Raw genomic sequence first — 13,782 nt, 5'->3', positions numbered from 1 at the left:
CTCATGTACCGTCTTACCCTTTAATCTATTTTCCCAGTCCACTTTAATCAATTCCGCTCTCATACCATCATAGTCTCCTTTATTCAAGCTCAGTACGCTTGTTTGAGAATCAACCTTCTCACCCTCTAATTGGATATGGAATTCAACCATGTTGTGGTCGCTCGTTCCAAGGGGATCCTTAACTAGGACATTATTAATTAATCCTGACTCATTACACAGGACCAGGTCCAAGGTTGCCTGCCCCCTTGTAGGATCAGTTACATACTGCTCAAGAAATCCATCCCTGATGCACTCAATGAACTCGTCCTCAAGGCTGCTCTGCCCAATTTGATTTGTCCAGTTAATATGATAATTAAAATCCCCCATAATTATGGCTGTTCCCTTATTACATGCCCCGACTATCTCCTGATTAATACTTCTTCCAGCAGAGTTGCAACTATTAGGAGGCCTATATACTACGCCCACTAATGTTTTTTTTCCCTTATTATTCCTTATCTCCACCCAAACTGTTTCATTATCTTGATGCTTTGTCCCAATATAATTTCTCTGTATTACAGTGATTCCTTCCTTTATTAACATAGCCACCCCACCTCCCCTTCCTTCCTGCCTGTCCTTCCTGATTGTTAAATACCCTGGCATATTTAATTCCCAGTCGTTGTCACCCTGCAGCCATGTTTCTGTAATGGCCACAAGATCATACCCATACGTAGTTATTTGTGCCGTTAACTCGTCCATTTTATTACGAATGCTACGTGCATTCAGATAAAGAACTTTCAAATCTGTTTTGTGACGCTTAGTTCCTGCTTTTTCCTTTTTTAACACTTTACCTATTACTCCATACCTTCTGTCCCTTCCTGTTACGCTTTCCTCTCTCTCCCTGCTCAGGTTCCCAACCCCCTGCCACTTTAGTTTAAAACTATTGGACTTACAGGGGGGTAATTTTGACTTTGAGCAATAGTAAAACAGGTGCTAGCAAGTCGGCAGCCGTTGACTTCAATGGAAATAAAAATCGGGAGAGATGTAAAACGGGCTGCTGATTCGCTGTCACCCGTTTTACACCACCGCACAAAGTCAAAATTACCCTCATGGTTTCAGTGTCCCTTTAAATGACGATAGATGTCAAGATCAGAGAACCGTTAAGAGCTAAACTTATAATCAAAAGGAGAATGATCCTGCTAATTGATTGCATTCATTATTGTAAAAACTGTGGCAAATTTGAATTCCTGTCACTGCTTTTGCTCCAGAATGCTGTTTGTATGCAGGGATATCTGCCTTATAAGAGAGGGATTCTGACAGATACTGCCTCTTTAAGGTCAGCATTCTGTCAGCTGTCAGATTTCTGGAAGCCCTGTCAGACTCTGCTGCTCAGCTGGTATGGTGTGCGTTCTGGAGCATGTCACAAGGCCTGCAGACGGAGCACAGAACCATTGCTGCTGTCCTCTGCTGTGCAACTCTAGTCACTGCAGGGAGTGCGCACTGAATAGGTTCTGGGAAAAAAAGCAATTACCAGAAACAGTCTCCGGCCCGGAATTTCCTGGAAACTTGTGCCAAAACAACAAGTTGTTGATTTTCAGTGCAAACAATTGAGGAAATTCAGGCATCAGCGACCTACGCCAGTTTTTATGCCACGCCCAAGTTTCCTTGATCTTTCGCACTGATTCTGCGAAACCTTCACTGAACCCCTCTGCCACTTATTAACATATCTCTCCCCTACTGCTAAAGAGGAGCTCACGTGAATTTCCTGCATTTAAACGAGTTTTTGATGAGCATAGAATTGAGCCAAAAAAATATAGGGGCAGCAGGGACCAATGTCTTTTACTGTGATTTTTTTGGGTTTTTTTACATTGTTTTCTTACTGAGACTTCACTATATTTTGTAAATATTTGAATGCATTTTTATGGCATCAGTGTTACATAAAAAATTGAAAATCTTCAATTGCATTTTCTTCATAATGACTTGTCCGATGGGCATAAATGATGGTTTGATGGCTTTAGATTAATTTTCATCAAGAGGGACATAAAGAAGGAATGTGGTGTAAGTGCCACGCTTATTTTGGCTCCCGATTGTTTACGCCAGTTTTTACGTTATGCTAATGTGATTGCCAGGAAATTTTGGCTTAAGTAAGTGGCATTAATTTCATCGCATCTTTCGATGTACACCGATCGATACACTAATTCGTTATCTCATACAGTTGGACTCAGTAATCCAGCTAAGCCAGTACCCAGAATGGCATCATCAGCATTCACTGCGTGTCTCCTCTCCTCCTTTCTTCTTCTGAAGCCTGATGTGTGATCCCAATGGGACGAAATGCCCTCCAATACCTCACCCAAGAGGTGATTATTGATGTGCAAGCCTTGACAGTGATGGTCATTAAGCTATTCAACAATTCTATCCTCATCCAAGGGTTTGCAATTTAACCAGGAATAGAAGGATAGGGGTTGTATGCTAAGGTGAGGCTATGAAAGTAGACTGAGCACATACTGTACATACATCAGAATAACAGAGCAAGCCAAATGATATGATTGGCATTCATTCACTCCTATCTCTGCCTTTCACTCATTCCTATCCTTTGCTTTACACTCATTCCTATCTTTCCCCTTCATTCATTCCTACTTTCTCTGTTACAGTCACTCTTACCCTTTGCCTTTCACTCATTCCCAACTCTGCTTTTTCCTCAGTGCAACCTCAAACCATTCACTGACTCCTACCCTTTGTCTTTCACTCATTCCTACATTCTCTATTTCATTCATTCCTACCTCTGGTTTTTATTCCTACCTTCTTGCATGATGTGATTATGCTGTATGGTTATTGAACTATATATGTAATGTTTATTTTTCCCAGCATCACTGTGAAGGATCTGAAGGCCATGCTTCCTCAAGTAAACTACAGAGTCCCAAACATGAGGTTCCTGCGGGACAGGTTGTTGGTAAGCAGAAATATTTCTCTCACACCTCTTGTGTTTCTTGTACATTTTTGTAGATCAGGCAAAGTGTCTGACTTAACCTGGCCCTTTGCCTGTGCTTTGAGACGTCCTGAGGACGTGGTAAGGTGCTAACATAAGTACCAGTTCTTTCATTCGTTCTTTACACAATCTTGTCACTATATCTGTTTGTCATATGATAATGATCGCTAAGATAATAAGACTAGAAAAGCCATATAAATCTCCCTCTGTTTAACATTCTAACTATTATAATCTCTGATAATAGCCATTGTTTCGAGCTTCCTTGTTATTAATGAAAACACAGAACATGCTAGCATTACCATGCCTCCTTGCTGCTACATGCTTTTCTTATGGGGTCTAACAACAAGAGGATCCATTTTACATTTTGAACACGCAGGAAATAAAAGTTGGGAATGGAATGACCGTGACCCTTGGCTGCTGGGTGCTGATTCATCATTGAAACCTTAACAGCACAGTGATGTGAGTTCTACGTCTCCCCAGTGCAGTGTTAGGGAAATCAGATTCCATCGTATTGCCCTGGTGATGCTCTAGCTTTTGAGATGTGTCCTTGGTGTCATTGGCTTGATGTAACTCTAGAAGAAAGGTTACATCAGCAGGCACAGATGCTAATAGAGTTGACTTTACACTCCCTCCCATCCTCCTGTGTCCTATTTTAACTCATTCTATACTTGTAAGTATAGCGGTCTACTAGCTTAGTTTGTTGGCACACCAGTTCATTGGGGTACCATGGCATTGCAGATGGCAGTGATGGGTTTTCACCCATAAACTACCTACATCAGGGGATAGCCCATGTGCACCAGTTAGGAGAAGGAAAAAAGGGTGGAGACCCATAACTGTGGGTTTACATACGACTTGTATTTCTAGGGGGGCAAAACGTAATTGGAAGAGGGTCCCGCTTGAAGCTTCATTAGAATATTCAAATGAAGCAGGAGTGTCACTCCCCATGTCTTTTCCAGTCACTAATGCTATGCCTATGCCACTGAAAATCACCGTTCAATGTAACAGGCTATCCAGGGTTGCAAGATGCTAAGCAGCACAGGTAAGTAGATATAAAGGGCCAGGAAAAGCTTTAGAAGAGATTTTCTCAACAGAATAGTAGATATGTGGAATATATTCGGCCAACACAGTATTAATGCTGTGCTAATGCTTAGTTACTGTTGTGCCAATATTGTGCTGAAACTATTAACACCTTGTTGATGTTTTACTAATACTGTCTTAATACTGTGTTAATATTATGTTATTGCTGTGCTAATATTATATTAATTCTGTACTAACATTGTGTTAGTTATGTGTTAATGCTGTGCTAACACTAATAATACTACATTAATGCTGTACTAAAACTGTGTTAACACTGTGCTAATGCTGTCAATACTGTGCTGATGTTGTGTTAATACTGTTACCGCTGTGCTAACGCTGTTGATACTGTGCTAATGCTGCATTAATACTATGTGACTACTGTGCTAAAACTCTTTTAATGCTGAATTAATACTGTGTTGTTACTGTGCTGAAGGCATGTTAATGCTGGTTAGTACTTTGTTAATGCTGTTTTAATATCGCATTAATGCTGTGATAATGTTGTACCAATACTGTGGAAATGATGTGCTAAAATTGTAACAATACTCTGTGTTAATACTGTTCTAATGATGCACTAAAACTAACCTAATACTGTGTTAATGCGATTGCCAAAACTCGATTAATATTGTGTTAATGCTGCGCTAAAACTATGTTAATGTTGATTAATTTCTTTAAAGTAAAGGCTAGATGAAGGGCTTGTTCCGAAAGAGACTGAAGGTTATCAGAACACATGTAAACAGAGATCAAATTCTCTGGAACACCGTGGGTCCAGTCCATTTGGGACTTTGGGAATATCATGTGTAGAACATAATTGCTTGGGGATCAATAATGTGGATTATAATGCTACATTGATATCCTAGAACGTTTGTTGCATAAACTCCAGGATCAGCAAAATAATCTTTTTAGAAGTTTTATTCATACTCAGGAGACTTAACAAATTGGGAGGATTCGTGACAGGGCGACTTATACTTGGCCTGTATGAAAGGAGCACGGCAGATGAACCAAATTATGTTCAGTACTTTCCGATACTCTTATAGTATAGAGGTGCCTTGTTGCTGGTAAATGTGACAGAGGCTGTGGATTCATGGTACCTGTGCCTTATTCATCCCCCTGATAGGAAATGGACGCAAGGGTGGATATAAACTATGGGCACTTCGTTCAGTTCTACAGAAACTTGTTGTTTGATGCACAGAAATCGGTGAGTATTTTCTTAGAGGACTGTCCCACTGCATGACTCATATACAATTGAGTGAACATATATATGTTGCCCCTGCTGTAACTCTATAATATGCACAAGGTCAGCTGTTCACTATACCATATACAGGACCTGTTATTTTCTATAATATACACTGGGTCTGCTATTTTCTATAATATTCTGTTATTTTCAATAACACAGGATTCATAATTCTCTGTAATATTGTAAACAATTTTACAACACCAAGTTATAGTCCAGCAATTTTATTTTAAATTCACAAGCTTTCGGAGGCTTCCTCCTTCCTCAGGTGAACGATGTTTTTTTTTCCACATCGTTCACCTGAGGAAGGAGGTAGCCTCCGAAAGCTTGTGAATTTAAAATAAAATTGCTGGACTATAACTTGGTGTTGTAAAATTGTTTACAATTGTCAACCCCAGTCCATCACCGGCATCTCCACATCTCTGTAATATAGACAGTCTCTGCTATTCCCCTATAATAAATGCAGGGGCTGCTATGCTCTGTATTACATATAGGCTCTGCTATTCCATTATAATATATGCAGGGTAAGCTATTTCCCTCTAATATATACATAGTCTCCTATTACCTATTATACAGTACATACAGGGTTTGTTATTCTCTATAGGGGTCAATTTTAACTGTGGTCACCTGTGCTAGCAGCCTGAAAGCAGCGTCGGTCACTTACTGCCCCATTTATACCGGCGCTATCTTGTTAGGGGCTTTTAGATGGGCGGCCAGAGCTTCCGCCTATTCAGACAGGAGGCTACTTTTAATATGCAATTCGGGGTCCTATGACGTATATAGGACCTCAATTGCCATTTTGAGGTGTGCACACTCCGCTTATTTGTACTGGTGTTGAGTGGCATAACTTGCAGTCCTTAAATGGAGCGCTGGAGTCAGCTCCATACCATTTTCATCTTTTCTTTTTGTGGGGCCAGGAATGCATTACCCACCCACCACCACCCCCCCCAACCCACCCCCCCGCTCCAGGTTTGGACCGTCGGCCGGCTCTGTGCAAGAGCTAGCCAATTTCCTCCTCCCCAACTGGCAAACTCCATCCGAGCCCCAGTTTGGCACGCACAGCTTGCTGGATCCATGTAAGTGAGGCCGGGCCTCAAAATGGCTTGGGCCTCAAAGCAGCAACAAAGAGCAGACGGCAGGTGCTTTCCACCTGCCAATCAACCCATTTTACACCAAATTTTAAAATCGGCCCCAGGGTCTGATATTCCCCTACAATATACACCATACCTGCTATTTCCCTGTAAAATATGTTGGATCTACTCTTCTCCATATTACATACAGGGTCTGTTATTCCTTATAATATATACAGGCTCTGCTATTCCCCTATACTACGTGCAGGCACTGCTATTTCTATAACATATACAGGAACTTATATTCTCTATAATATATACAGTGACTGCTATTCCTTATAATATACACTTAGTCTACTATTTTTTTATAATATATAGAGGGTCTGCTCGTCTCTATAATTTATGCAGAGGCTGCTATATTCCATAGTATATATAGGCTCTGCCATTCCCTATAATATATGCAGGGTCTGCTATTCCCCTATGATATATACAGGATCTGCTATTCTCTATATTCAGGGTTTGTTAATCTTTATAACATATGCAGGGTCTGCTATTCTCTATGATGTATGTAGAATCTGCTATTATCTACAATGTATGCAAGGTCTGTTGTTGCCTAGCTCTTCCAAATACCTATTATCCTATATATAACCCATCTGACCCCTTTCACTTAGATTATACCCCCAGGTCACTCCTGGTTATCCATTATTTCAACACAGAAGCCATCTGATCCCCTCGATTAGATTCTATCTTTGTACGTCACTCCCAGGTATCCAGTATTCTATAGATAAACCATGTGAATCCTTCGATTAGATCAAAACATGTAATTCATTCCTAAGTATCAATTACTCTCTGTTTGTACAACCTCTGCTTTTGTGTGTGCAGATAATTGAGCAGCTGGAGCTGTCTTTTCCTCTGAGGTAAGAAGCTTCTCGTTGACTTGACTGTATTCCATATATTCTTTATAGGTTTCACCCTTGGCCTTTGCTCCATTTAAAAATGGAATCTTGTCACAATGACCCTCTGATAGACTAATCATCATCTCCCTGACCCTTTTTTAAAAAATAGAATTAATTTTGATCTGACCAACTTATCATTTTATTTTACTGAATTTGTTGATTCTTTTATGGAACATGTGTAAACAGTCAGTGCTGGTGATCCAGGACTTTCAGAACTGTAGTATCTCTTGAATCATGGATACGTACAGCACAAAAGGAGACCAGTCAGCTTGTCATGCCTTTAAAGAACTGGGGTATGATTTGAAACCACACACTTCTGACTGAGAAGCAAGTGTGCTACAAACTGGGCCAAGCTGATATCCTAGTAGTAATCCCACCGTTCATCTCCGCTTCTTACAATTCTTTTCTACTATCAGGGGAACTCCATTTCTTCCTCTTCCTGCAGGGCATTCTGGGTAGGATGACATTACTGTGCTCTAAAGTTGCGCTATGTAAATTTTTCACTGAATATTGGCTGATAGCGTTAAATAAGAAGCATGTATGTTGGTTACAAATTCTCATTCCCTCCTGCACTGCATCCATATCTCAACAACAAATGAGATTATGCTGTCCTCATTTGAAATCCATTGCCAAGGTTTGCTGTGGTCTTGTGGCTCTGGTTGGCTCTCAGCCCAATCTAAAGTCCAGCCTCCAGTGTTTCCAGCAAAGCTGCAAAAGAACACAGAGGGACACTCAATATTGATGACCTAATATAGTGGTCCAGTATGATAGAAAATCCAATTCAAGGCTCAGAAAATTAGCCTTCTTTAAGCTGAGCTTTACAGGAATCTGGTGCAAGGTTCATCTCAGCTGGGCCTACAGTGGGGGTGCTACAGCTGTACTCAATGCCCCAGAGTTAGTGAGGCCAGCATTCCCACACCTGATCGCTATCAAATGATTCCAGCTTAAAGTGTGCATGTGAGAAAATCAGGCAAGGACAGGATTGGGTTTGAATGTTGCAGTTCAATAACCCTTTGGCACAGATGGCTATCCACCGCTTGTGGAACAATACTCCAGCAAGGAGTCAGAGAAGTGGAGGAAAGAAAATTGGCTTGAAGTAAGGAAAGAATTTGCATTTATGTAGCAATTTTCAAGCCCTACCGAAGGCAGCCCTGTAGAGCTGAACTGCATTTCACCGGAGGAAAGATTATGGGGGGGGTTGAAATCCCGCAGGGGTTCTGCTGTTCGCCCGCCGGAAAAGTCATGCAAACCCTGGAAAAACGGCATGTCAGCCTTGGCTCAGTTGGTAGCACTCTCACCTCTGAGTTAGAAGATTGTGGGTTCAAGTCCTATTCCAGAGACTTCAGTACTGAGGGGGTGCAGCACTGTCAGAGGTGCTGTCTTGGATGAGATGTTAAATCCAGGCCCAGTCTGCCTTCGCAGGTGGACTAAAAGATCCCATGGCAATATTCGAAGAAGAGCAGGGAAATTCCACCCGGTATCCTGGCCAACATTTAACCCTCAACCAAAATCACTAAAAAAGATTATCTAGTCAATATTTATCCCTTAACCAACATCACTAAAAGAGATTATCTGGTTATTATCTCATTGCTGTTTGTGGGAGCTTGTTATTTGAAAATTGGCAGCCGTGTTTCCCACATTACAACAGTGACGGCACCTCAAAAGTACTTCATTGGCTGTAAAGCTCTTTGGAACATCCTGGGGTCATAAAAGATGCTATATAAATGCAAGTTCCTTCTTTCTTTCCTGAGGTTTAAGTGGGTCTTCAGCCAAAGTCCTTCGCAACAGTTGAATCACTTTTGAGGTATAGACACTATTGAGCTACACGAGAAGTGTCAGCCCAAATTATGTACTGAACTCCTGAAGTCCGTTTAAAGTAAATGGATTAAAATAATGCTGATGTGAAAATCTGAGCTAACGTGCCTCAGTCCCAACATCCCATAGGTGAATGGATAATGTGCTAACCCCCAGCAACACTCACTGCTCTTCTTCCAAACCCATTTATCAGATCCCAAACATGTCAAATAATCATGCCTATAATGGAAAATTCTGCTTACTTTGGGGGTAATATTAAATATTATTTAGTACAGCTCAAGCTGAGGGTTTCTGAATTTGAGGGGCAGCTGGAGTCACTGCAGAGCATAAGGGAGGCTGAAGGTTTCCTGGATTGTATGTTCCAGGAGGTGGTCACCCTGCAGCCACAGAGAGTTCAGGATAGCAAGTGGGTGACCATCCAAAAGGGTAGGAAGAGGCAGGCAGTGCAGGAATCCTCTGGGTGTGTGGCACTCTCAAATCGGTCTTCAGCATTGAATTTTTTTTTTATTCGTTCATGGGATGTGGGCGTTGCTGGCAAGGCCAGCATTTATTGCCCATCCCTAACTGGCCTTGAGAAAGAGGTGGTGAGCCACCTTCTTGAACCGCTGCAGTCCGTGTGGTGAAGGTTCTCCTACAGTGCTGTTAGGTAGGGAGTTCCAGGATTTTGACCCAGCAAAGATGAAGGAACAGCGATATATTTCCAAGTCGGGATGGTGTGTGACTTGGAGGGGAACGTGCAGATGGTGCTTTTCCCATGTGCCTGCTGCCCTTGTCTGTCTAGGTGGTAGAAGTCACGGGTTTGGGAGGTGCTGTCGAAGAAGCCTTGGCGAGTTGCTGCAGTATATCCTGTGGATGGTACACACTGCAGCCACAGTGCGCCGGTGGTGAAGGGAGTGAATGTTTAGGATGATGGATGGGTTCCAATCAAGCGGGCTGCTTTGTCCTGGATGGTGTCGAACTTCTTGAGTGTTGTTGGAGCTGCACTCATCCAGGCAAGTGGAGAGTATTCCATCACACTCCTGACTTGTGCCTTGTAGATGGTGGAAAGGCTTTGAGGAGTCAGGAGGTGAGTCACTTGTTGCAGAATACCCAGCCTCTGACCTGCTCTTGCAGCCACAGTATTTATGTGGCTGGTCCAGTTAAGTTTCTGGTCAATGGTGACCCCCAGGATGTTGATGGTGGGGGATTCGGCGATGGTAATGCCGTTAAATGTCAAGGGGAGTCGGTTAGACTCTCTCTTGTTGGAGATGGTCATTGCCTGGCGCTTGTCTGGCACGAATGTTACTTGCCACTTATCAGCCCAAGCCTGGATGTTGTCAGTGATGGTGACGACTAATCGAAGGAGTGCAGTCCTGAGCATAACACCATGGGGCAAAGGACTGCACAGGGGGGACACAGTAAAGTGGTACCAGTAGTCATAGGGGATTCGATAGTCAGGGGGACGGACAGGTGTTTCTGTGACCGCCGACATGAGTCCCACATGGTGTGTTGTCTCTCTGCTGCCAGGGTAAAGGACATCACGGAGAGGCTGCAGAAAATTCGGCGGGGTAAGGGGAGCAGCCAGAAGTTGTGGTCCATGTGGGTACCAACAACATAGGAAAGAAAAGGGATGAGGTCCCGTGGTCAGTGTTTCAGGAGCTAGGGAGAAAGTTAAAAAGCAGGACCTCAAAGATAGTAATCTCTGTATTGCCCCCAGTGCCACACACCAGTGAGTACAGAAATAGGAAGATGAGGCAGGTTAATGCGTGGCTAGAGACATGGTGCAGGAGGGAAGGCTTCAGATTTTTGGGGCACTGGGACCAGTTCTGGGGCAGGAGGGACCTATTCAAGACGAACGGGTTGCGCCTCAACAGAGCTGGGACCAATGTCCTCACAGGGAGCTTCGCTAGTGCTGTAGCAGAGGGCTTAAACTAATTTGACAGTGGGATGGGCACTAGGATGTATCATTAGAAAGGAGAAACAAGGTGCACAAATGATTGGGAGAGACAGATAGCACTAAAATAAGAAATAGTACGGTATTAGGTGGGATCAGACTAAGAAAGAATATGAAAAGGTCTAAGATAGGTTTAGAGTGCATGTGTGTAAACGCATCAAGCGTAGAAATAAGGTTGGTGAGCTGCAGGTGCAAATAGCCATGTGGGAATATGATGTAGTGGTGATAACGGAGACCTGGCTCAAAAAAGGGCAGGATTGGGTACTAAATATTCCTGGATACAAGGTGTTCAGGGAAGGTAGAGAAGGAAAAAAGGTGGGGGTGTGGCAGTATTGATTAAGGAGAATATTGCAGTGCTGGAGAGAGAGGATGCCCTGGAGGAGTCAAGGATAGAATCTATTTGGTTAGAGTTAAGAAACAATAGAGGCGCCATTACACTACTGGGTGTATTCTATAGGCCACCAATTAGTGGGAAGAATATAGAGGATCAAATTTGCAGGGAAATTACAGAAAGGTGCAAGAACTGTAGAGTAGTGATAATGGGGGAACTTCAATTATCCTAATATAGATTGGGATAGTAATAGTGTAAAGGGCAAAGAAGGGGAGGAATTTCTGAAGTGTGTTCAGGAGAACTTTCTTGACCAGTATGTTTCTGGCCCAATGAGGAAGGAGGCATTGCTGGATCTGGTTCTGGGGAATGAGGTGGGTCAAGTGGGGCAAGTGTCAGTGGGGAAACATTTAAGGAACAGTGATCATAGTATCATAAGGTTTAGATTAGCTATGGAAAAGGACAAGGAGCAATCTAGAGTAATAATACTTAATTGGATGAGGGCCAATTTCAATGGATTGAGAACTGATCTGGCCCAGGTAAATTGGAATCAAAGATTGGCAGGCAAAACTCTAATTGAACAATGGAGGAGATGGTTTGGGTACAGTATAGGTACATTCCCATGAGAGGGAAAGGTAGGGCAATTGAAGCCAGTGCTTCCTGGAAAACTAAAGAGATAGAGAATAAGATGAAGCAGAAAAAGGGGGCATATAACAGATGTCAAGTTGATAATACAAGTGAGAACCAGACTGAATATAGAAAGTACAGAGGAGAAGTGAAAAAGGAAATAAGAGGGGCAAAGAGAGAGTATGAGAATAGACCGGTGGCAAACATAAAAGGGAATCCAAAAGTTTTTTATAGGCATATAAATAGTGAACGGATAGTAAGAGGTGGGGTGGGGCTGATTAGGGACCAAAAAGGAGATTTATGCATGGAGGCAGAGGGCATGGCTGAGGTACTAAATGAGTACTTTGCATCTGTCTTTACCAAGGAAGAAGATGCTACCAAAGTCACAGTAAAAGAGGAGGTAGTTGAGGTACTGCATGGGATAAAGAGGAGGTATTAGAAAGGCTGGTTGTACTTAAAGTGGAATGCATTGCCCTAGGGGGTGGTGGAGTCAGATTCAATCTCCAAAAAGGAACTGGATAAGTACTTGAAAGGAAAAAATTTGCAGGGCCATGGGGATAGGACGGGGGAGTGGGACTAGCTGGATTGCTCTTGCATAGAGTCGGCACGGACTCGATGGGCTGAATTGCCTCCTTCTGTGCTGTAACCTTTCTATGATTCTATGATTCTAAGTAGATAAGTCATCCAGTCCGGATGGGATACATCTTAGGTTGCTGAGGGAAATTAGGGTGGAAATTGCAGAGGTGCCGGCCATAATCTTCCAATCGTCCTTAGATATGGCGGTGGTGCTGGAGGACTGGAGAATTACAAATATTACACCCTGGTTCAAAAAAAGGGTGTAAGGATAAACCCGGCAACTACAGGCCAGTCAGTTTAACCTTGGTAGTGGGGAAGTTTTTAGAAACGCTAATCCGGGACAAAATTAATAGTCACTTGGACAAGTGTGGGTTAATAAGGGAAAGCCGGCACAGATTTGTTAAAGGCAAATCGGGTTTTACTAACTTGATTGAGTTTTTTGATGAGGTAACAGAGAGGGTTGATGAGGGCAATGCGGTTGATGTATATAGACTTTCAAAAGATGTTTGATAAAGTACCACATAATAGGCTTATCAGCAAAATTGAAGCCCATGAAATAAAAGGGGCAGTGGCAGCATGGATACGTAATTGGCTAAGTGATGGGAAACAGAGTAGTGGTGAACTGTTGTTTTTCGGACTGGAGGAAGGTATACAGTGGAGTTCCCCAGGGGTCAGTACTAGGACCACTGATTTTTTTGATATGCATTAATGACTTGGACTTGGGTGTACAGGGAACAATTTCAAAATTGCAGATGACACAAAACTTGGAAGTGTAGTAAACAATGAGGCCTTCAAGAGGACATAGTCAGGCTGGTGGAATGGGCGGACACATGGCAGATGAAACTCAATGCAGAGTTTTGCAAAGAGATACATTTTGGCAGGAAGAATGAGGATAGGCTATAGAAACTAAATGGTACAGTTCTAAAGGGAGTGCAGGGACCGTTGAAGGTGGCAGGACAGGCTGAGAAAGTGCTTAAAAAAGCATACCGGATCCTGGGCTTTATAAATAGAGGCATAGAGTATAAAAGCAAGGAAGTTATGTTGAACCTTTATAAAACACTGGTTTGGCCACAGCTGGGGTATTGAGTCCAATTCTGGGCACCGCTCTTTAGGAAGGATGTGAAGGCAATAGAGAGGGTGTAGGAAAGATTTACTAGAATGGTTCCAGAGATGAGGGACTTCAATTACATGGATAGACTGGAATAGC

At 42.6% G+C, this 13,782-nt stretch overlaps 1 protein-coding gene across 1 annotated transcript in view; it reads left to right on the top strand.

Moving 5' to 3' along the window:
* LOC137311568 (1-phosphatidylinositol 4,5-bisphosphate phosphodiesterase gamma-1-like) overlaps positions 1-13,782 on the top strand; it is a 154,742-nt gene that overhangs the window by 85,032 nt on the left and 55,928 nt on the right. The window contains exons 5-7 of the mRNA XM_067978702.1: positions 2,842-2,926; positions 5,154-5,234; positions 7,223-7,257. Coding sequence (XP_067834803.1) covers positions 2,842-2,926; positions 5,154-5,234; positions 7,223-7,257 — 201 coding nt within the window. The remainder of the gene's footprint in view (positions 1-2,841; positions 2,927-5,153; positions 5,235-7,222; positions 7,258-13,782) is intronic.

Source organism: Heptranchias perlo, chromosome 3 (assembly GCF_035084215.1).
Source record: "Heptranchias perlo isolate sHepPer1 chromosome 3, sHepPer1.hap1, whole genome shotgun sequence".
Lineage (NCBI taxonomy): Eukaryota > Metazoa > Chordata > Chondrichthyes > Hexanchiformes > Hexanchidae > Heptranchias > Heptranchias perlo.
The sequence above is the reverse complement of the archived record's forward strand: the minus strand, read 5'-3'. Positions and strand labels throughout refer to the sequence as shown.